The 25153-nt window shown below is 34.6% G+C and overlaps 1 protein-coding gene across 1 annotated transcript in view; it reads left to right on the forward strand.

Moving 5' to 3' along the window:
* Positions 1–3101: 3101 nt before the first annotated feature.
* Positions 3102–25153, forward strand: part of LOC114261432 (DAG protein, chloroplastic) — a 78406-nt gene continuing 56354 nt past the window's right edge. The window contains exon 1 of the mRNA XM_082886826.1: positions 3102–3502. Within this exon, the coding sequence (XP_082742952.1) occupies positions 3381–3502 (122 nt within the window). The 5' untranslated portion in view covers positions 3102–3380. The remainder of the gene's footprint in view (positions 3503–25153) is intronic.

Raw genomic sequence — 25153 nt, forward strand, 5'->3', positions numbered from 1 at the left:
AGTTAAAATAGTCAAAAAAATTAAAAAATCAAAAAGCCAACCTACTTCCTAAACGGAGGCTGTAGCTTATAATAACTTTTAGGCCCAATCAAAGGCTCTCTGCTGATAATAAAAGTGGTTTTTGGTTGGCAAATGAGCCATCATATATGGATTATTTGATACTTGGCTTTCAGACTCCATTTGAAATCCTGATTAGTTAAAACATAGGGCAAATTACACATGAAGTCTTGTAGTTTATTTTTTTGGTATGAATTTGATCTTTATAACAGTTCTAATCGCATCAATTTTGTTTTTAAATTTTTTATATTGTATTAATTTAGTCAAATTGATAATGTTTTATCAAAATTTAGACTAAAACCAAAGGGAAAAATATTGATTCGCTCATGAAAGTGATTGAAGAATTGATGTTCAATATATATATATATATTTCAATCGATAAGAGAGTAATTATAAATATAAAATATATTACGTCAAATATACCACTAGACCAACAATTAATTAGAAAAAGTCAACAATCGCGACATCTAACCAATCACCAAGTCTAGATATGAAATTTGAAAAAGCAAAATTGATAGAATTTAGGACTTTTCTTAAGCGTGCAACTTACGCCTTCCATTTACGCCTTTTCTGTTGCTGTCCTGTTTAATGTTTATATCTTCCATTTACGCCTTTTGTGTTAGTGGCATATGGTGTGCAACCTTAAAGGGTTGCACACTTTAAGGTTGCACACCATAACAGGACCCTAGAATTTAAATTACAAGTATCAAATTAATACAAGACCATATATATAATGTCTCCTGAAACATATATAACTAATAGTATCTCTATGTATAGCTCATCTTGAGGTCAAGTGTTGGAGAGGGAGAATCCAAAACAATAGACAGATATAATGAAGTCAATATGATTAAACAATATTCTGTTAACTTCCCACAAGTTTAGCAATTATCAATATTGAAACTGACTTCTTTTGTTTCCTAGTCTTTTTTCTTCCCTATGTTCTGCATATCTTTTCTTTTTAAATTAAACAAGCTTTGTTGAACTGCTGATTAAATATAAGATTTGGTGAGATAGTTTTAATTAAAAAGAGATTTATCGATTGTGTGTTTATTTTATTTTTGCACACTTCACAATGTTAAACAACTTAAATTATGTCTCTATGCGGATGCATGAAGATTAATTTAATTTAAGAAGATTTGTTGAGATTTCAATGCGTATTATTGAATCGCGAACAAGAAAACAAGCGTTTTAGGTGAAAATGTGATTACTATCAACAAACCTCTAAGGTATTAGATAGAACTAACAAGTATTAATTTCCCAGAAACTGAAAGAAGATGTACGGGGACATAAATTATAATTAAGGTTGTTAGAGAAAAAAAGATGATGAACGGTTCATTTAGACTTAATTATCATTGTCCGTGTTCTAAACACCAAATAATATTTTCATCGATCGATAAATTATTTTCATCGGACACTTAATTTCAGAGTTCACTCCAATATCTTATTTTATTTTAATATTTCTTGCAAAATTTCAATAATTTCACTATTGCCCTTCTTCTTCGTACCTACTCATGGTATTGCAATATTTAATTGCACAAAGCAAACACAACCTCTAAGTTCTACCTATAAATCAACAAGTCAACTTAATAGGCCCGTTTGTTTTCAGATATAGAATAGATGAGATTCATAGTGAGGGAATTGTTAGTGAGGAGATTAAGTAAAATTGTGTTTGTTTTGATGATAGTTGTTGGTGTAAGAATTGTTAAATTATTTTTATATAAAATAATAAAAAAAATATAAAAAATTAAATATTAATATTTATAAAAATATTTCCAATATATAAGAAATAAAAAAAATTTCTAATCCCCTCACTATTTTTCTAATACCATCTTTCCAACATCCATCTCAATCCCCTCCCCAACCTCCATCTATATCACCTCCACCATCCTAATTTCCTCCCCAACTCTACAAACAAACACAACACTAAATAACACCTCCATCATCTTAATCTCCTTCCATCTACTTAACCCCAAAACAATCTGGCCCTATATATCTTAATAGTATGGCAATCGCCCCTCTATGATTTTAATTTATTTTTTTAATATATTAGTATTAATCATTAATTATTTTTAAATTATATAAATTCGTCTCCTTTTGTTTAAAAGCAGGTGAGACAACAGCTCCCCCGTTATAAATGTTTAGTAGTTTATGGATAAAATAAAAAAATAAAAAAAATAAAAAAATAAAAAAAAAGTTCATGTCCTCTAATACTTCCAATGTCATTTTCGAACCAAAGCACTCTCAACTCTAATAGTTTGTTACGACATCTTTGAAATGGTTTAAAAATTTTAAAATTCAATAACCTTTTATTTACATATCCATTTTTCATAAAATTTGTATTTTTAAAATTTTCTCATTAAGATTTATCAAATAAAATTTATAATAAATATGAAATTCAAAAGAATAAAATTTCATTGACTATAAATTTTTTTGACTGAAAATTTTCCCCAACTAAAATTTCTCTCGACTTGGTAGACAAATTTTTTGATTGAAATTTCTCTAACTATATTAATTATACAAAAATATAAAACTATAGAATACGGATTCCACCTTTGAAAATTTATAAAGTGAAGGACCTCAGCTTTATATGCCACATGTATTTATATTGGAGGAGGTATTACTAATTTTCCCATTGCACGATCCATACTTCTATATCTATGAAATATTTCAAAGTATATAATTTAACAATTGTAAATAAAAGATCAAAAAACCAAAAAAGGGGAATTGCCATACATGTTTATTTATATAACTTTTCATATAATTTTTATATCGATAGAAATTGATGTTGAAATCTATATTTCATTTTAGATTTTTTTGATAGTATATATGCTAAATTAAATCACTAGTCCCTCTAGTTTGATTGAAGTTACACTTTGGTCATCATAGTTTCAATTTATCCTACTCTTTCAATTTTTCAATGTAATTTCAATTTGAATAATTTTTTTCGTCTTTAAATTACACATTCAATAAAATATTACAAATAAATCGAAAAAATAAAAAATCTTCATATTTTTTTCATTATTCCTATCGATGCTCCTTGAGAAATCTCCGGTATCTTCCCCATCTCTCCATCATCAGTGTCTTTAACAGAAATCATCAGCTCCAATGGCCACTATCTCTCTCTCCTCTCCAAAACCCTAAAAACCCAATACACCACCTACCTTAACCCCACCACCACTCTGCTCCTCACCCACTCTGGCCCATTTCGCTCCTGGGCTCGCCCGCACTCGAACCCCACCCTGTCTCGCACTCGAACCCGGGCTGCCCTCGATGGAGACTACTCTTCCAAGAGAAGCAGTAGTAACGACCCCAGAGAGACCCTAATGTTACCGGGCTGTGACTACAATCACTGGCTCATTGTCATGGAGTTCCCCAAAGACCGTGCACCTTCGAGAGAGCAAATGATTGAGACCTACCTCACTACTCTCGCCACTGTCCTTGGAAGGTCTCTCTCTCTCTCTCTCTCTCTATATATATATATATATATGTTGAGTGTTGTGGTTATTCAATTATATATTTCATATCGAATTTAAATTTTTTGAATTGGGTTTGTTATGTATTGAATTGGGCTTGTTATTTATTGAATTAAGTTTTGGTTTGTTAAATTTTTTGAATTGGGTTTATTGTGTATTGTGCTGTAAATTGTTTGATTGCTGAGAAAATTGAGGGAAAAGAAAGATTTTTTTACACATAATCTTATGGTTACTTTTCTTTTGGTTCAGAAGAATTAGTTAGAAAATTTGACAGCTCATTCGCGGTTGTGTTTGATTTTGTTTGAGTAGATAGCTACTTGCGGTTATGTGTGTATTTTTCTGTTTGTTGAATCTTGTGGTTATGTTCTAGCTCACTGTTGTTGGGCCAATTTTGTATTTCTTCTGAGTCTGTGATTTTTAATCTTTTTAATTTTTTTTATTTTTTATTTTTTATTTTTACTTGGGCTTGTTGTCTTTAGATTCTGTTTGGTTATTGAGAAAATTGGACAAAAGGAATGAATGTGTTAAACTTAGAATGTTATGCTTAATGTTGCATTGTTGTGATTTCCTTTTACTCTTAGCCTTTTCTCGTAACAGATAATAATAATATAAGGTTCTTAACTTATTGTGATGCCATTAATTATAAGCGGAGGCAATTAGTGATTGATGTGCTTCTATTATTCTTCAAATAAAAATGTTAAATGAATATCTTAGAGTCCGTGAAACAGAGACCGTATTAATACATCACATAAGTTTATCTGTTGGAGATGTTTTGCATAGCAAATTCAATGCTTCAACCCTTTCAAAGTGTATTTAGCTGCAAAATGATTTATGTAGCAAGTAAAATGGCCTTGGGGAAGATATTCAATGTTTGATGCATGTGTGTCTCAGCGTATTGGCCCTGTGACAATTCAGCTTGAGGACACAAAATAAGGGTTTTTTTTGGAGACTTTATAATAATGGTATGGTAATATTGGTCAAGTGTAATTGGCTGAGAAGCACTAATACTCCAATATGGTGCTGTATCCGCGTTTGACACACCGGGGGACACGTGTGGTGTTTGCCACACCACATGGTGTCTCAATTTTTCTAATTATTATGGTTTTGTAGGACACATTGGGACACTTCATAGACGTGTGTTTTAATGTTTGGGCATGCGACACCTTTGTAGGATTTTTTTTGGGATAAATTATAAAAACACCTCTTGAGGTTTACTTAAATTACAAATTACCCACTGTGGTTTTAGAAATTACATTATGTCTCATAAGGTTTCTAATTTCATAACAAATAGGTCTTTTTAATAATAAATCATCAAGTTAATTAACAGTTTTTAATAATGTTAAAATTTTATTTCAATTAATAATTCAAATAATTTTATTATTGTATAAATGAATAGTTAGAAATTTTACTTTTTCAATTAATTCTGTTAAATAAAAAATTTTGACAGGGACGTATTTATAATTTTCCAAATCACAAGGGGTAATTCGTATTTTAAGCAAATCTCAGATGGTATATTTGTAATTTGCTCCTTTTTTTTTTTTTTTTTTTAAAGAAAATTGATTTTGGGTGACCAAAGTAACATATATGAAAACAAAGAGGAAAAAAGTAGAACAAAAAAGAATAACCTACATGTTCATTAATGCCTCTCATATCTATATATCCTAAATTATGTTTATATATACATTGTAAATTAAAATATAATATATCTATATGAATATATATCCATATTCCTCCGTGTCCGTATCCTAAATATTTGAGAATTGTGGCCTCGTGTGTCTCTGCTTCTTTGGTTTGCTTCATGGGATATTGTTTATTCATCCCACTAAAAACATCACCACTAATAGCACTAATGCATTAAAAAAGTAAAAAAATAAATAAATAAATACAACTCCAAGACCAAAACATCACATCATTAATGGCGGGACCCACTGCCACCTAATTAGTGGGAGCACTAATTAGTGCTCCCAAGCATTTTTCTTTTAAACAACACCAGTCATTTGCTCAATTTTCACTCATCTATATTGTATGTCTCACAAATATGTGCATTGTTATGTTTACCTCAGCATGGAAGAAGCAAAGAAAAATATGTATGCTTTTAATACCACCACGTACAGTGGATTCCAGATTCCTACATAGATGTTAAAAACAAGGACTATGGAGGTGATACATTTTTTAAGAAATGTTTTGTTTTTTAATAAATCTACATCTTTCTGTGATGTTATTATATTTTTTTTAATACAAAGTTTACCCTTATTGCTTTAGGAGATAAGTGCATCAATGGCGAGATAATTCCTTGCAAGTACCCTACTTATCAACCAAAGCAATCTAACCGATCAAAATATAAGAGTAAAAGGTATGTGAGACAGAGAGATGGTCGTCCTGCTGAGCAAAGAAGACCAAGACAAGAGGCAACTTCATCAGAATCTACCTCTGGATGAGGTACTTGAATGTATAGTCACCATGTGTAATTTGTTTTCTTTCAATTGTTCATTATTTTGACAATATATTTCTTATATGTGATGAGATTATATATATACTTATAGGTGAATATTTATCATGTTTATATGATGTGATGTTTCCATTGAAGTTCTCTAAGTATTGAAATTCATTTGCTAGTTCTTTGTCTTTCGAGGAGGGAGAGAAGATGAGGTATTCCTAAAGTCTTTTGATAGTTAATTATGCCAAAAACTTTAGGTTGTTCAACATACTATTCATATATACATAGGTAGTCTAATTGGGAAACAGAACTCTATATTCAGTTTACTATTTCTCTCTTTTATTTATTTATTTATTTATTAATGTTCATTTAAACATTAGTTGTTCGACCCACTGAACGGATTTAGAACAATATTCAACTTGCTTTAAAGATAATTAATGGTGAAATAAAACCATTTATACACTCCTGATCACTCTTTCTTTATATTAACATTCGTATATAGATGACAGTTGGTGAAGGTAAATAAAAAACGGAAGGAAAGAGGACATATTACGATAATAAAACATGTCTTTGACATGGTATAGATTTTATTTTTTTCAAGGGGACAAAAGCAAAAAAACGGCACAGCACAGTTGAAATGGGTTTTTTTTTCTTTGAACTTCACCCATGGTAAATCACAAAGTATCCAAAATGAAAAAATTCTAGTTAAAAACTCTCTTAACTCTCTTACTTTAATCTTTCAAGTTGGTGCTGTAAATTAAGATTGGTGGCCCGATTGTTGGTTATAGTCATGACGTCACGCTTGTACGAAATTTGGCCATGAATACAATAGCAACATTGGATGGTTTGATGAAATTTGGCCATGAATACAATAGCAACATTGGATGGTTTGATGGACGTTCCACATGCAAAAAAATGGCAACTTCACACCGACATAACCACACCAACGTGACATGTTGTCATAAGACTATGGGTTCTCACATGCAAGCCCAATTTCAATGTGCCAAGTAAATGTGTATTAATGATTTGAACAATACAAGTTCATGAATGATAGCATAAACATGTAACATTAACACATGAATGAAAGTGGTGTGAAAAACAAAACCAGCTAAATTATGACGCATGGAGTCCAGTTAAAGAATAATGCTTGGGACCTCTTTTTGGGGGTCACCCCCTCACCCCCCCTTTGTCACGTGGCGGGTGGTGATTGGAGGAGCAGGAAAAAAAAGAAAAAGAAAAAGAAAATGTAACCAATGAGAGGGAGAGGGGGTCAAAGGGGGTGGGGGGAAAAGGGGGGATGAATCATTGTTGCCAGTTAAATTACAACTCATATGACATGTGGAATCCTATAATATGGAAACAAAGTTAGGGGCATAATAGTATACTAATACCATTCATATTACAACTCATAGGACCTTGTGGAATATATTCCAATTTAAATAAGACTTGAAACTCTATAAGAAATTATATAGGACTTCATATTAAATAAGTTCCCATAATAGGATTTATAAATAATTTTTTCAAATTTTAATTTACATAATACTTAGACCATTTTTCATTGATAATCCGTTAGTCGTATAAATTTTTTTAAAAAAATGATATTGTCATCTCTTTCTAACTAAAATATATATTTGTCTTTATTTATTTCAATGGCTATCCATTATTGACATTAATTTCGATCGTTCTAACCATATTAAAAGGGAGTTGGTGTAATTATGTCAAAAATGTGAAACCATTGTATTTTCTTCAAACCTCAAAAGAGAAACCTCCTCCTAAGGAAAGAATGATTAAAGAGAAAATGTGGGACTAATTATTAGAACAAATTATTTAAGAAAAAAAGATATAATTATTGTTTCTTATTTGAATGAGAACATCAACAAATGGTTGCATGTGGCAAATATTATATATGATATTGATGTGTTAATAATTGCATGCCTCGAGAAATAATGATTAAAGAAAAAAAATCATAGGGCTAAACATCCTTTTTCACCAAAAAAACATGAGCAATGATGCATTCCTATAATTTTAGAACTCTAATGGCGCTCTAACGATGTGACAGGGAATAAAAAAAATAAAATCAGAACCAAAATATCATATCATAGTAGGGTCCACTCCTATTAGAACTCATTAAAACTTTCAATAATTTTTCAAAAAACATTTGTCCAAATCCTTGAAATCTTCAACTGCTCTCTCTCTCTCACTCACATTTCGAATTAGGTTATGTGCTCAACATGGCATTCTCGCTTTAGATTGACTTTGGTACTCTCTCTCACTCACATTTGGAACTAGGTTATCTGCTCAACATGGCATTCTCACTTTAGCTGACTTTGGTAGTTAAAAGGTTAATGCGTGAGATCTTAAAAATTGGTGACCCTATGATTCTCAACTAATGTGGACAAGACCTTTTTTTTTTCCTCACAAGTGTGTGGAGATGGTGGGAGTTGAGTTTTATGGGAGTCTATATCAAAACCCGTAGTTGAAAATTGTATAACCCATTTTCCACCAAAGAGAAACCTCCTCCTCCATTTAAAAAAAAAATGACGAGTTATTATTGAACTTGTGGACTCATGAAATGCCACGAAATTAATTAGTTTTGGCGGGAGTTGACATGAATAATTGACCCAAGTTTATGAAACATTCCTTTAGTCATCACAAGGTCCTCCCACATTTCATAAACTTTTAAAATTGTAAGATAAATTTTAGGACATTCATAAAAATATAAAAAAAATAAAAATATAAAAAAATGAGGAGTTAATGTTTTTTGTTACATCAAAGTCCGTAGTGTGAAAGGGAGAGTAATTTTGTTCGTGAAAATATTTGCATTCTTAATATCTTAATAAAGTGTAACAATTCTGATCAACGAAACCAACTTGAAAGAGTTTAATTACGGACATATTCTTTTTTACATATTTTTATACTATGTACTAATTGTGACGCTTATGACTTTAAGTGAGGTTAACATACTTTTTAAATATGAAATCACAATCTATGTATTATTTAAACAGAACAAACTCATTTTCAACATAACAACAAGCCATCATTATTTGGGAGCCCTATATTTTATACCTAATTTATGGGCTGCCTTGCCCGCCTTCCCCAAGGTTGGCTCTGACTATGGGAAAAAGAAAATTGAGTTTTATATATGATTACAGTGAAAAGAAAATTCAGTACATTTTTACATATTTTTTATATTTATTAAATTTTTTAAAGATTTCTTCACAAATATTTTACTTGTTAGTACATTTAAATTAGATGCATTTAAAAAAAAAACAAAAAAAATTATCAATTTTTTTTTAAATTAATTAAAAATAAAAAATAAAAATTGAAAACTCAAAATTTGATTTTGAAAACTGAATAACCAAACAAAGTGATGTGGCAGTCTATAATATCTAAGGCAATTCTCTCAGCAATTCTCTCCCATATATTCTCTAATCTTTAGTCAATTATTTCTTTATACATCATTGGATATAAAAAATGAACTTTTATATCATTTTCTGTCACACTAATATTAATATGAAACATAAATATTGAGGTTAGTAAAACCAAAACGCTAGATAGGACTATTAGCACGAAAAATTATTCAGTGTTCCTAGAACAAATTAAGGTGATATTCTAAATTAATAGTTATTGATTTAATTTATAAGACTCATCATTTTTATGTTAGAATTTTTAAAAACAATATTGTAAAATGTGATAATTAATTTATGAAATGAAACATTATAACATTAACACAACAAATGTTAAGAAGGGGAGTGATATCAATTGGTTTCTTGTATATTGTGAACTAAGCTAGCATTTGAGATTAGGTCATCTAGATTAGATTACCATTTTTAAGTCGAACCAAATAAGACATGAGCACTTATTAATTAAATTATTATCTTACAAGAGTCATAAGCTCTTACCTCCAAGAACTACTTTCGAAAAACAAGTAAACAACCCAACAGGGAGGTTAAACTACTCTTCTGAATTCAGTACAAAACTTATAGACAAAAAGAATGAAACTATTGTGATATTATGGGGCCAAGAATATTAAGAGACTCGAGCATTATTAGAAATTAAAAACTCTTACTTTAAAATTGTCTTTGGATCATTAATTTAGGTAGAAATTTAGAAAGAAAATAAAAAAAAAATGTAGGTGAAAGGTTATTTTCTATTCATATTTCACTTACTTTTTCTATTTTTCTTTCAAATTACTATCTAAATCCAAGATCCAAAAGAACCTTACAAGATCCAAAAGGACATTAGCAAAGAGCTTTACAGTCGCAAGGTATGATTTTGTAGCTTATAATAACTTTTAGGCCCAATCAAAGGCTATCTACTTATAATTAAAGTGGTTTTTGGTTGGCAAATGAGCCATCATATATGGATTATTTGATACTTGGCTTTTAGAGACACCATTTGAAATCCTGATTAGTTAAAACATAGGGCGGGCAAATTACACATGAAGTCTTGTAGTTTTTTTTTTTTTTTTTGGTATGAATTTGATCTTTATAACTGTTCTAATTGCATCAATTTTATTTTTAAATTTTTTATATTATATTAATTTAGTCCAATTGATAATGTTTTATCAAAATTTAGACTAAAACCAAGGGAAAAAATATTGATTCACTCTTGAAAGTGATTGAAGAATTGACGTTCAAAAAATATATATATTTAGTCGCCAAAGGTTATTTTTTAGTCGGCGAAAGTCAATGGCTACTAAATTTATTTGTCGCCCCGTTGGTCGCCAAAGCCTAGTCAGCAATAGTCAACGGCGAGTAATATAACGTTGGTCACTAATAATCTTATATTTGGCAACTAAAACGGACATAGTCGCCAAACATAACGTTTTGGCGAGCAAATATTTAGTCGCCAAAAGTAATTAAATCAAAATGAAATTCTCTTTCAGTGACTAAAATATTTAGTCGCTAAAACATTTTAGTCGCCAAACATAACGTTTTGGTGACCAAATATTTAGTCGCCAAAAGTAATTAAATCAAAATGAAATTCTCTTTCAGTGACTAAATAGCTAGTCACTAAAACATTTTAGTGGCCAAACATGACATTTTGCCGACCAAATATTTAGTCGCCAAAACTAATTAAATCAAAATGGAATTCTCTTTCAGCGACTAAAATAAGTAGTCGCTAAAACATTTTAGTGGCCAAACATGATGTTTTGCCGACAAAATATTTAGTCGCCAAAAGTAATTAAATCAAAATAAAATTCTCTTTCAGCGACTAAAATATTTAGTCGCTAAAACATTTTAGTCGCTAATAATAATACATTTACCGACAAAAATTTTAGTCATAATAATAATACATTTAGCGACGAAATAGTTTAGTCGTAGTTAGTTTTCACGACGAAACATTTTAGTCGCCAAAAGATTAGATATTTTCTTTTCATGGTATTTTATGACAAAACATTAGTCGCCGAAGGATGCCATGTTCTTTCGTGACTAAAATCTTTAATCGGCAAAAGTTTGTTCCCTCATCTTCATTTATTTTAGCTACTAACTATTTGGTCGCTAGAAGTCTTTTGTTTCTTTTTACTACTAAATATTTAGTCATAAAAAATCTTTGCTTGCATTTTTGGCTATCAAAATATTTAGTCGCCAAAAATTTTATAATTTTTTTTAATTACTTTCTCAACCACTTGTATTTTTTCCATTATTAGTACAATCTGTAACCTGTATATATATATATATATATATATAATTATCGATATACTGATAAAATTAGCAACCATTCCACAACATGCACAAATTTCACTTTCAACTATAAAAAAGATTCATATTTAACATCAAATTAATATTTCCAATAGAAATTCCATACAAACCAAATATAACCCAATCTGAAAAATATAATCCATACATAACATAGGATTAAACAAAATTAATATCCAATTGTTAATCTGTACCACCAAAAACTAATTTGTACCACGCCAAAAGGTAATTTGTTCCACGCCAAAAGGTAATCTGTACCATGCCAAAAAAGTAATCTGTACCACGTGAGAAGGTAATTTGTACCGCATCAAAGATTAATCTATACGACGTCAAATTCAGTCTCCTGTACCACGCCATAAAACTAATATGACTGCAATTCCACGCCAAAAACCATCTGTACAACAAAAAATTAATCATTAATATTGACTACATTTTGGCAAATTTAAAATTATAAAAAAATATATATACATACAACTCGAATATAATTAATATTTTCAAATAATTCATTAGTCTTGCATAATCGAATTTATAATATAAAAAAATATGTAAATATCGATCGCACATATCATGCAACACGTAATATTTTACAAGTAATCATTGCACATAATTAATAATTATTTTTGCATTTTCATCCCTCGAACGTCTTTTTCGACTAAGTTTAAGGTGTTTTCTCCCCCAACTCCCAGCTTACCTATCCTATTTACATATCATCTGTCCCTACAGGTCATATTTGGCACGAGAAACTTGCCGGTTACATCACAACATTGGTTGGGGGGCTTTTTCACATTTTCGCCCCCCGAACGGCTTTTTCCGAATAAGAGTTGATTTTGGCAAAACATAATATTAGCAATACTTGAGCGGAACATCTCTTGGCCATCAGAGGCTGTTCTTTGAGTGCACTAACAATTGCAGAGCATTTGTTGGAGTAGCATACATTTGATTCATAATAGGACTGGGGTAAAATTGAACTATTGTTATTGGATACTAGTAGGTATCATATTCCAAAACTATTCAATCAATAAACAAATCACCAACTATGCGTAGCCAAAACCTTATGGTATGGGAAACAATTGACGGAAAATGTGTAGAAGCCTCGAACGATATTATGACTACGAACATAAAAAGTCCAGAAATCAAGTTTGCTCTCGAGCAAAGACAAAAGTAATGGAAATGATTGTGCCAACTCTGCTGTGCACATTTTTGGTTTTAAACTTGAGATAAAAGATACAAAACACTTTCTCTTACTTTCCAACATCTTACATTCAACTAATATTTATCTCCACATATATGTACATTGGATGTTTTTGTAATTAGATTAGCAAAAGATATAAGTTTTCTGCAAAGCATTCCACAAATAGAGGCCACATGGAAAATTAAGTAGAAATGAAGGAAATTTGTGAAAGGTACAAAGAAAATGCAATCAGCAATTTGAGAGCAAAAAATAAGATACATAGTAACACCTCTAACAATGTACAACAATCCAAAATATTTAATAGCTGAGCAACAGACACAAATCAACCGGCAGATAAGAACTCTAAGCAAATACAAAAGGCAATTCCTTGACAACTCATAAAGTGTCCAATTTCGTCATAAATTATACATAGAAACCTTAACACATTCAAAAAAGAATTTATAGTCCCAAAGTAAGTTTTACTTCCCACAATCAGACATTAGAAACATGATGCATCAAAGAAATGGAACTAAATCCAATATTATGCATACTACAGAAACTAAACACAGAATATGACTAAATCCAAGGTGATAACAATTCAGATCCAGCAACTAAATCCAATATTACAAGTTTGCACCTAAATCATGGTTGATTTATCGATGACACCTAAAACATGACTACTTTAGGTGATAATCCCCAATAATTTGAAGGACACAAAATATGGTGATCACAATTTTAGACATTAGAAGTGCTTTGCACCACAAGGCGGTAACAGTTCAGATCCTGATGTCACTAAAAAGTTAACAAGGGAAAAACATCAAGTAGCTGAAAAGAACTAGTTTTTAACTTACACAAATCCTAACAATGAACATCTAATAAACCTGCAAAGATGATTTCATAACCGTAAGTAGCATCTAGTCTTTTGAATTGTTACGTGATCAAAATTCTAATTGCATCACCTCACTTTGTGAAAAAATACAATAAAGATAATATGCAACAACAAAAAACCAACAATCCAGCAAAAATTACAAATTTGGACATCAAAGATTTGTTCATATAAAAGGTCGTGACCTGGCATGCTTACATGTGTTATCCGCCCCAAGTATTATTATTATTATGGTGTGGGTTCAAGTGACCTACATGCCCTATTCACATACCGTTGGTCCTTACAGGTCAATTGATTGCTTCATTGTTAAATCTAACAAATTTTAACAAATTATTTTAAACATTAATAAAATTGTACTTACCAAATAGTCAACGTCATTCGACCACCTTAGATCCCCAAGAGTTGTGTGAGTTTGGTGACTACATTATTCAGATGATCAACCTTTTTATCAGTCTCCTCTTGATCTTTCTGTCCTTGCGCCCGCTGTTGCAACATCTCATTGTAACATCTTCTCAAGCTTACAAAGTATGAGTACGATTTGTTGCTCCAATTTCTCCAAATCTGTGACCCTCAATATCTTTGAACACAACTGTTTAAAGAAATGTCCCAACTCAAAAAGTGTGGTGCCAAGTTCCTTAGTAAGGTAGCCACGCATCCCAATCGGAAAAAGTCGTTGTATAAGGATATGATAGTCATGACCTTTGAGGCCAGATAATTTACCTCCTTGAGCGGTCACGCAATTAGAGATATTTGCTGCATAGCCATCAGGATACTAAATTAATTTCAAAAAATGACAAAAGCCTTCTCTCTTTGTCGGGGACAATGTGTACAATGTGGGGGGCTTCTCAAAGGACCCATTGGCATGCCTCTTCAAGTGTAACTCTTTACGTATTCTCATATCCTCCAAATCTAAGCGTGCTTTGTCCATGTCCTTGTTCTTTCCATCTATGCTCAAGAGTGTCTCGATGACATTGTCACATATATTTTTCTCAATATGCATGACATCAAGGTTGTGTCGAAGCTTCAACGTTTTCCAATAGGGTAAGTCAAATATAATGCATCTCTTTGTCCAATTCAAATTTGGATTTTCATTCCTTTGTCGTTTTCGATTGTGTGGGTGCTTTCCATACGGCTTGTAAGTCCCACAATCAATTTGCTCTAATATTTCTTCCCCCGATAAGTCCATAGGTTTGGACCTGTCCTTAATTTGACCGTTGAAGAGCTTACTCCTTCGCCAATTGTGGTTCTCAAGCAAATAGCGACGAGCACCCATGTACCCTATCTTACTTCTCAAACCCTGTGATGATGCATTCATGTTACAATTAGGGCAAACCAAGTAACCCTTTGTACTCCACCCTGACATGTTACCATATGTAGGGAAGTCATTAATGGTCCACATGACTGCCGCATGCATTCTAAAAATTTGGCTATTTGATGCATCATATGTTTGCACACCATGCTCCCACAAATTTTTCAATTCTTTTATTAATGGTTGTAGGTAAACATCAATGTCTCTTCCAGGCACCGATCGTCTTGGAATAAGCAATGACATCATGCAAAATGGCACTTTCATACACTTCCACGGTGGGAGATTATAAGGCATAAAGATTACGGGCCATATGCTATACAATGTGCTCATATTTCCAAATGGATTGAAACCATTTATCGCTAGCCCTAGCCTTACATTTCAAGAATCAACATAAAACATTGGATGTTGCTTATCGAAATCCTTCCATGCCTCACCAGCAACCGGATGCCTTAATATGTCATCATCCATATGCTTCTCTTTGTGCCATCTCATATCTACGGCTGTTTTTTTTTTTACATATACAATCTTTTTAGCCTCGATGTCAAAGGAAAGTACCGCAATAACTTGTGGGGAATCTTTTTACCTCTAGCATTGTTCAACTTGTATCTAGGCTCGTCACATATGGGGCATTTCTCCAAATTCGCATTCTCCTTCGAAAACAGTGCACAATCATTCTTGCACGCATGAATGGTTTCATATCCCAAACCCAAGTCACGTAAGAACTTCTTAGCATGATAGAGTGTCCATGGAACAGTTTGATCACATTCTGGTAGAATGTCCTTGAATACCTGCATAACCATATCACGTAAGAACTTCTTAGCATGATAGAGTGTCCATGGAACAGTTTGATCACATTTTGGTAGAATGTCCTTGAATACCTGCATAACCATATCGAATGACTTGTTGCTCCATTTGTTGTACACCTTCACATGAAGCATCTTAATAACGAATGACAACACAGAGAACTTCTCACATGCTGGGTAAATTTTGCGTTGAGCATCTTCAAATAACTTAATGAACTTCTGCAAATCCTCATTCTCCAAACTAGTAGGTTCTTCGTCGATATGATCATCCATAAGGCCACTCATGTAGATTTCTTCCAACATATTAGGCAATTCACCCATCATTGGATAATCGATATCTGGCATACCTTCTCCACTACTTCCAAAATGGTCACTTGATACACTAGGATGAGAAATGAGAACATGTTCTCCGTGATGCACCCAAGTTATATACGAAGACGCAATTCCTCTTCGGATCAGATGCATCCACACAACTCGTCTGCTAAATTTTGTGCCATTCATGCAATCGACACAAGGACACCTAATTTCATCATGTGGGCCTAAATTTTCGGTAGCAAAATCAAGGAATGACTTCACCCCTTGTTGATACTCTTTGTTGTCAACCTATTATTTATCAGCATCCAACTCTTGTCCATTATTGTGACCTACAAATCAAGCAAAGATTAACCTAGGAACAAAATGAGAATTTTGGTTTAAGGATTGAAAGACATGCCTTCCAAGTCCAAGTTATGTCCTATCAACTTATTTAGCTACAATTATTTTGTTGAAATTTTAATAGAATTAAATTAAGTGTTGCATCTCAAAAACTTGGAATCAGTTATATAAATCATTTCTTATTCTTTTGTCATTAAAATTAAATTATCAATAAAATAAAATAAATCTATATCCAATTTCTCTTGTCTTACTCGCATATTTGTATTTAGATTCATGAATTCATACTGAAAAGAGATCCACTAAGTTATCAGGTTACTTAATTTTTTAATTTTTAATTTTTAATTTTTTTTTTACCAAGGAAGGGTGAGGGTATAAGCAAAAGAATCCTACAATGGGGTGCACGATTAGTCTACATTTTTTAACATGAACTTAGTACTGGCAATGTTGAATATGTACAACACACAGGGAATTCATAAAATTCATAGCTATATATGGATATAGATGTAGATATTTGTAGTATGAGTCTATACTAGTGGGCTAGAAAACATTCTAAAAATCAAACTAATCCAAGTAAGTACCTAATACATTATACAAACTTATAGACTACATATAAATCAAAGTCTGATCAATTTATCTAATATAGCACACAAGGCACAAGTTTGCCAACAAAATTTAATTAAAATTTTGGAAGAGCACTTATACATTGGTTAGACTAAATAAACAAAATGAAGTATTGATCTATCTATACTCTTACCAAGTTTGTCAGGCAAAAAGTGACATGAATTTGGGCTTTTTCTTTATATATATATATATATATATATATAATAAAAAAACAATTTTAAGTCTCAATATTGACAAAAAGCACCTTTCATAAACACGGGCAAATGCTGAAAACTTTAGGAATATGAAATTGTAAATAGCATATCGTTTTTGTTTCTCTATTTTATATGCTAGACAAGGATAAACAGATTAGGCGAAATTAAAAATACAGTATTATTTATACTAATAAGCAACTAAGTGGCAATTACCCAACTACCATTCATCCAATAACGTAACAAGCCATACATCTTTGTTCCTATGTACTTCAGAAAAAAAATAAATAAATAAATCCATGTTTTTTCATTCTTTCTTTCCTTCTTTTTTTCTTTTTGTTTTCCATTTGTTAAGAGAAGAAGCATCTAGGCAATGAATTATAATACAATATGATAGAGTTACTTTGAAGAAGAATTAAGGAAATTCCTTGACAGACACAATAACTTTGCCCGACACAATAACATTGCCTCACAGGTCATGTAAAACTTATCTAACACAGTAATAAAGACTTTATTTTTTTGCTTCTGTTTTTCATAGATTCAATCGGAACACAAAATTAACAAATGGTTAAAAAGGAACCAATATGAGAGATGAAAGACATTTAGTTAGGTTTATATCAGATTTTGATAAGTATAGTATATCTACTATCAAATGAAATAGGTCTTTTTCTATGAAATGGGTTTCTCTACTCTGCTTTATGTTATTTTTTACTCTGTTTACCTACAATCACAGTGTAACAAGTAATCAGATTTTTTATTCTGTTTATATCAGATTTTAATCCTGTTTATCTACTAGAAGAACCCCTCCACCCCACCTTCTATCATTTCAATCACACAAATAGTTGCTATTCTTCTCATTTTATAAACAAATAAACCCAAGTTTCTACTGCTACTGCTGCTGCTATATTTTTTTTGATCAACAACGGAGAACACTTTATTGATGAATGGAAACCTTACAAGGAAGTAAAAAGACATCAACAAAGGGATGGAGAGGGGGAGGAGGGGAAAGACACAGCGGCCATCATAGCGAAACAGCCCAATCCCAACTAGGTTGGAACTAAGCAACTCGCTCAATCACATGGCAGCATCCAACCAAGAACCTATTTTTGAGAGACCAATAGATACACAGCAGCACAATAATAGAACTGACAAAACTGTTAGGACTATTGGACACGAAAAATCAATTCCACACAATAACACAAGAATATTTACGTGGTTCGACAATTGCCTACATCCACGGAGAGCGATATATTATCCGGAGAAAGATTATAGAACTCTCTCACATACACTCTCACACTTTGTTCTCTCTGTGTTGCTCCTTGTTTTCTCTCCTCTCAGCCTCTCCATTTATACACATAGATGGTAGGTGAGGAGAGCCAGCCTTCTTCTTCTCCTTTCGATGGTCGTCGCAAATCCGTCCACCTTTGCGGCTTGCCAACCGACAAGCCGCATTCCTTGACAAGCAATGCTATGCTTTCACGTGGAGAAGTTGAATGGTCTTCTTATGAACTGGAGCTAACAATTCTCCCCCTCCATGCCCAGAAGGATAACTGACTTCTCACTTAAAGTCCATCCTGGTCAGATTCTTGCAAACTTCCAGTTTGTCTCTGGTGACACCCTTGGTCATCATGTCAGAAGGATTCTTGTCTGTGTGAATCTTCACTAACTTCATTAGTTGCTTTTCCATCACTTCTCGTATCCAATGATACCGGACATCAATGTGTTTTGTACGTGAATGGTACATGGAATTCTTGCTCAAATCAATTGCACTTTGACTATCACAATGTACCTTGTATTCTTCTTGTTGTAGACCCAATTCTTGGAGAAACCACTTTAACCACAACATTTCCTTTCCAGCATCTGTGGCAGCAATGTACTCTGCCTCTATTGTAGATAAAGCAACACACTTTTGTAGTTTGGACTGCCATGAAATAGCTCCCCCTACAAATGTGAAAAGAAATCCTGATGTAGACTTTCTACCATCAAGATCACCTGCCATATCGGCATCTGTAAAACCTTCCAAAATTGGTTCAGCTCCCCCGAAACATAAACACATCCTTGAAGTTCCCTTCAAGTACCGAAGAATCTATTTGACCGCCTCCCAATGCTCCTTTCCTGGATTGGCGAGGAATCTGCTCACAACGCCAACTGCGTGAGCTATATCTGGCCGGGTACACACCATTGCATACATCAAACTTCCTACTACGGAAAAATAAGGGATTGTCTCCATTTCTTTCCTTGTAGAGCTGGTCGTGGGACACGAACGCTTTGACACATTGAAATGGTTGGCCAGTGGTGTGTTAATTGGCTTGGCATCTTTCATGTTGAACCTTTTAATTACCTATTCAACATATTTTTCCTGTGACAGCCATATCTTCTTGGCTTTCCTGTCACAAACAATCTTCACGCCCAAAATTTGCTGTGCTAGGCCTAAATTCTTCATGTCAAAATACTGCGACAAGTCATTTTTCAACTTGTTGATCATAGTAGTATCCTGTCCGATGATCAGCATATCATCGACATACAACTGTAGGATAACGAAGTTTCCATCTGAAAACTTGCGAAAATATACACATTGGTCTGCTACCGTTCTTCTGTACTCGTGATCCACCATAAATGAATCAAACTTCTTATACCATTGTCTCGGCGCCTGTTTCAAGCCGCAGAGACTCTTCTTCAGTTTGCAGACTAGATTCTGTTTTCCTTTAACTTCAAATCCTTCTGGTTGCTCCATGTAGATCTCTTCCTCTAACTCACCATGGAGAAAGGCAGTCTTGACATCCATTTGTTCTACTTCCAGATTTAAGCGAGCTGCTAATCCCAGAGCTACTCAAATAGAAGTCATCTTCAAAACTAGGGAGAAGATCTCATCAAAATCAATTCCTTTCTTCTGCCCAAAGCCTTTGACCACCAAACGAGCTTTATGCTGCAATAGTTTATCGTTTCCATCTTTCTTTAACTTATACACCCATTTGTTTTTCAAGGCTCTCCTGTCTTTTGGAAGTGGAACAAGCTCATAAGTGTGGTTCATCTGCAAAGAACTTATCTCCTCCTTCATGGCTTGTATCCAACAGTCTTTCTCTGTATGACTCTTGGCTTCCGAAAAACTCTTGGGCTCCCCCTCATCAGTAATCAGAATATACTGAGAAGCGGGATATTTGGTTGATGGCATGATAACTCTTCCAGTTCTCCGCAACTGAGGCCCAGTTGCCTCTGTTTGAGGGGGTTGCTCCCCCTACTCAACACCCTTTTCATCCGGGTCTTCATCTCTTTCCTTCTGATCCTCAATTTCTGGCATAGGATCCTGTAACTCTGGCACTTCTTGTTGCACATAATCACATCTAGCATTTGGTGATGGCTTGGGAGATGGAAACAAGTCTGGAGTGATGACATCTCTGGACTTTGTAGATTTCTCAAAATCTGCTACTGTCTGGTCTTCTTGGAACACAACATCTCTGCTCCTGAACATCTTCTTGTTTACTGGGTCCCACACCTTGTACCCAAATGCTGCATCTGAATAGCCCACAAATATGCATGGAGTGGACTTGTCATCAAGCTTCTGTCTGTTTTCCTTAGAGATGTGTGCAAAGGCCTTACACCCGAAGACTCTCAAGTGAGAATATGATACCTTTCTTTTGGACCAGACTTCCTCAGGTATCGCAAAATTCAACGGGACTGAAGGCGACCTATTGATGAGGTAACAAGCTGTACTGGCGGCTTCAGCCCAGAATGACTTTGGCAACTTTGCCATTTTGAGCATACATCTGACTCTTTTCATAATAGTGCGGTTCATCCTTTCTGCCACACCATTGTGTTGTGGGTGCCGGGAACTGTTGTCTCGTGCCAGATACCTCTATTGGCACAGTATGCTGCAAAATCATTGGAAATGTACTCGCCTCCATTGTCTGTGCGAAGACACTTCAACTTCTTCCCAGTCTCTCTTTCTACCATTGCATGGAACTCCTGAAAGTGCTGAAATACCTCATCTTTTGTCTTCAGGAAATACACCCACAACTTCCTTGATGCATCATCAATGAAAGTCAAAAAATACTTGCGGCTGCCATGTGACTCCACTTCGATTGGGCCACAAACATCCAAGTATACCATATTTAGCACTTCTGTTTTCCTCTTGCTCGTTGAACTAAATGATCCTCGATGTTGCTTGCCATAAAGGCAATGATCACACGGCTTCAAAGCACTCCCTTTGGATAAGGGTATTTTGAATTACTTTGCCAATAGATGCAATCCCTTCTCACTCATGTGAGCCAGTCTTCTGTGCCATAAGTCCGGTGACTCCTTGTCTTCTGCTGCATTAAGACTTTCCAGACAGATCTTTGTTTGAGTCTTATACAGTGTTGAAGACATCTCTCCTCTGGCGATTGTCAAAGCTCCTCCTGTAAGCTTCCAACGGCCATTTCCGAATGTACTTGTATAGCCTTGTCGGTCCAGGGCGCTTCCAGAGATAAGATTGAGGCGTAAATCTGGAACATGCCTCACATCTTTGAGAACCAGCTTGTTCCTGACATTAGTTTGAATACTAATGTCTCTAATACCCACAATCTTAAAATAGCTAGAATTCCCCATTCGAACAGTGCCAAAATCTCCAGCGTTGTACGAGCTGAAGAGTTCTCTATGGGAAGTGGCGTGATAGGATGCAACTGTGTCTATCACCCATTCTATGTAGCTGTGGTCAGCCACGTGACGACAATCTTCCTCTTCACCAACTGCAAGAAGTATTTTATCAGTTGTTGTGGCTGTTGTGTTCTCATCTCCTTTTGACTTACTACTTTGGCCTTTCTCTTTCCGGCTTGGGCAGTTTCTCTTTATGTGACCCTCCTAGCCACAGTGATAGCAAGTGAAGCTGGAGTTACCTTGACCTTTGTTGTCTCTGGATTTACTCCTGTTGTTCCAGCTGCCTCTACTCTTGCTTCTTCCTCTACCTCTTCCTTTACCTTTGTCTCTGCCTCTATCTTCTGTGACAAGAGCATGGGACTGATTATGGGACTGATTACCTCCCATGTCTTTCCTTCTTGTTTCTTAATTGTGCATGGTGTCTGTGACCATACTCATGGTCAGTTTCCCTTCTACTGCAGAGATGCTGAGAGAAACCACCAATGTCTCCCAGTTGTCCGGTAAAGAACTGAGCAATAGTACGACTTGTATTTCATTGTCCAATCGTATCTTGACAGTTGCAAGCTAATTCACCAGATTTTTGAATTCACTGGTGTGCTCGGTGAAGACACACCATTTTTCAACTTCAGATTTACTAGCCTTCTCATCACCAAGGCTTTGTTTCGGGCAGTCTTTGACTGGTACATGTCGTTTAACATTGTCCAAAGAGCATAGGCATCTGTCTCTTCGGCAACATGATGGAACACACTGTGGTCTATCCATTGTCTGATACAAGCGATAGTCTTGCGGTTCATCTTTATCCAGTCATCATATTTCATTCCTTCAGGTTTAACCCCCTTTATAAAAATGGGGTCAAACAAGTCCTTTAAAAACAGGATGCCTTCCACCTGTGACTTCCAAATTACATAATTTGAAGGAGTTAACTTGAACATAGATTTTGAAGTTGATGTGGATGCCTCCATCGTATTCTGTCTTTTTACAGAAAACTCCGAATGAAAAATCTGACCATACGGATGCGTCCGGAATACTTCAAATAGTCGAAAAACACTATTGGATCGTCAAAAATGGACTCAGAATGGCTGTGATTAAGCCAAAACAGTTTAGACGGTTCAGATCTGCGGAATCTGGTGCGCCTGCGAAGCACCGGATGATTTCCCAGGTTCAGCTGAGTCAACGGCTCAGTCAACGCGACTTAGAAGCGGCGCGGCTCTGTTCAACGGCTCGGCTCACGGCTCGGTCAGCAGCTCGGTCATTAATCCTGCCACGTGTCTAACACGTGTATGTCTGTCTGCCACGTGTCGATGACGTGGTGCCGACGTGGCGCTAACGCGTTGATAATGTGGCGATGGGGTGGCGCTGACGTGGTGCCCACGTGGTCGTCTTCTCCCTTACGCCGCACATGGTGGTGCGTACGTGCGTCTGAGCTGACGCGCCGACTGCTGTTCGGCGCGTGAAGGCGCTTGCTGCGTGTGTGGCTTACGCGCATTCTTTGGGTGGCGCATGTGGGCGCGTGTGAGCTCTTCTGGAGCTCTGCTTTGCAATTCTGGACTCCTCTCGTTGAGGCCTTGCTCCTGGTATGCTCAAAATCGGATTTCGAGCAACTTGATTTCTAGGCAGTTTCGAAAAACACTCTGTTTTTGTTCCGAAATGCAACCGATTCGGCTCTGATACCACTTGTTAGGATTATTGGACACCAGAAATCAATTCCACACAATAACACAAGAATATTTACGTGGTTCGGCAATTGCCTATGTCTACGGAGAGCGATATATTATCCGGAGAAAGATTACAGAACTCTCTCACATACACTCTCACACTTTGTTCTCTCTGTGTTGCTCCTTGTTTTCTCTCCTCTCAGCCTCTCCATTTATACACATAGATGGTAGGTGAGGAGAGCCAGCCTTCTTCTTCTCCTTTCGGTGGTCGTCGCAAATCCGTCCACCTTTGCGGCTTGCCAACCGACAAGCCGCATTCCTTGACAAGCAATGCCATGCTTTCACATGGAGAAGTTGAATGGTCTTCTTATGAGTTGGAGCTAACAAAAACAAGGCTAACAACAACAGAAAACAGAAACATCAGAGAAACCTACTACTACTAACACCCAACCATCAGAGTAATGGAGCCACAAATGAATCAAGTGATACCCAATGAAGATCCCACCAATGTAACAGATCACTCCAAACACATCAGACCAGATCACCCAAAAAAAAAAAAAACATCAGACCATAACACAATAGACCAGATCACCCAAAACTAGCAAAACACTACAGACCAGAAACCTCAGATTAAAATAGTCCAAGTAGCTGCCCTCAGATAGTAGCTGTTGTCTGATTAAAATAGACCAAATACCAGCCCTCAGATTAAAATAGTCCAAATAGTAGCCCTCAGATAATAGCAGCCCAAAACATAACAGAAGTAACAATCCAGGAACCAACTGTGTAATTAATATCTGTGGTTAATTCATAGCTCCCAATTTTGAAGTTTCCCAATTAGTATATTAATACCACCAAAAATTATTGAAAAATAGCAACAAACCATTTAAATACATAGAACTTTGTCAAAGATTGAGATTTCATTCCACTTCCTCTTTCTTTCAATTCTTGGCTACTTTGAGTATTTTGTTTATACTGACTAATTGATAAATAACATTAATATATATATACATTGTTCATGCCATTTCAACTATTTCGACCAAATAAGGTCACGTGATCATTCATATCTCCATCTACAAATAAGGTCACGTGGCACTTGTCAAAAAATAGCGGGTGAATACTCCAATATACTACAATCCACAAACAAACAACATCATATTTTTTCACTGTATGGAGGAATTTTAAAATTGAAGAGCATAAACATAGTATATACAGATCCACTCATCCCAAGCCATACAATTGCAGCCTAAAGTGACACATTTGTAACTCTTTACTGAACTCCGTCTCCTGATCCATAATTCTTACAATAGTGTTTACAATGGAATTAACAAGTTTGAAAGCCCACATCAATGGAATTAAAAACCCAAATGAAATGAGGAATCCCAGTGACATTGCTCTAGGGTCCATAATGTTTAAAAAGGAGCGTGATGGATAAATACAATAGAATCATGCATTCACTTAGGTTCAATACTCAAGAAAAGTCAATAAATAAGCAAAATCAAACAATTCAAACTTATCCACAACTTGACAAGACAAGACTTGAACAGCAAAAACTTCCACTCCCC

This window comes from Camellia sinensis, chromosome 9, assembly GCF_055761805.1.
Source record: "Camellia sinensis isolate YWXY chromosome 9, ASM5576180v1, whole genome shotgun sequence".
In the NCBI taxonomy this organism is placed as follows: domain Eukaryota; kingdom Viridiplantae; phylum Streptophyta; class Magnoliopsida; order Ericales; family Theaceae; genus Camellia; species Camellia sinensis.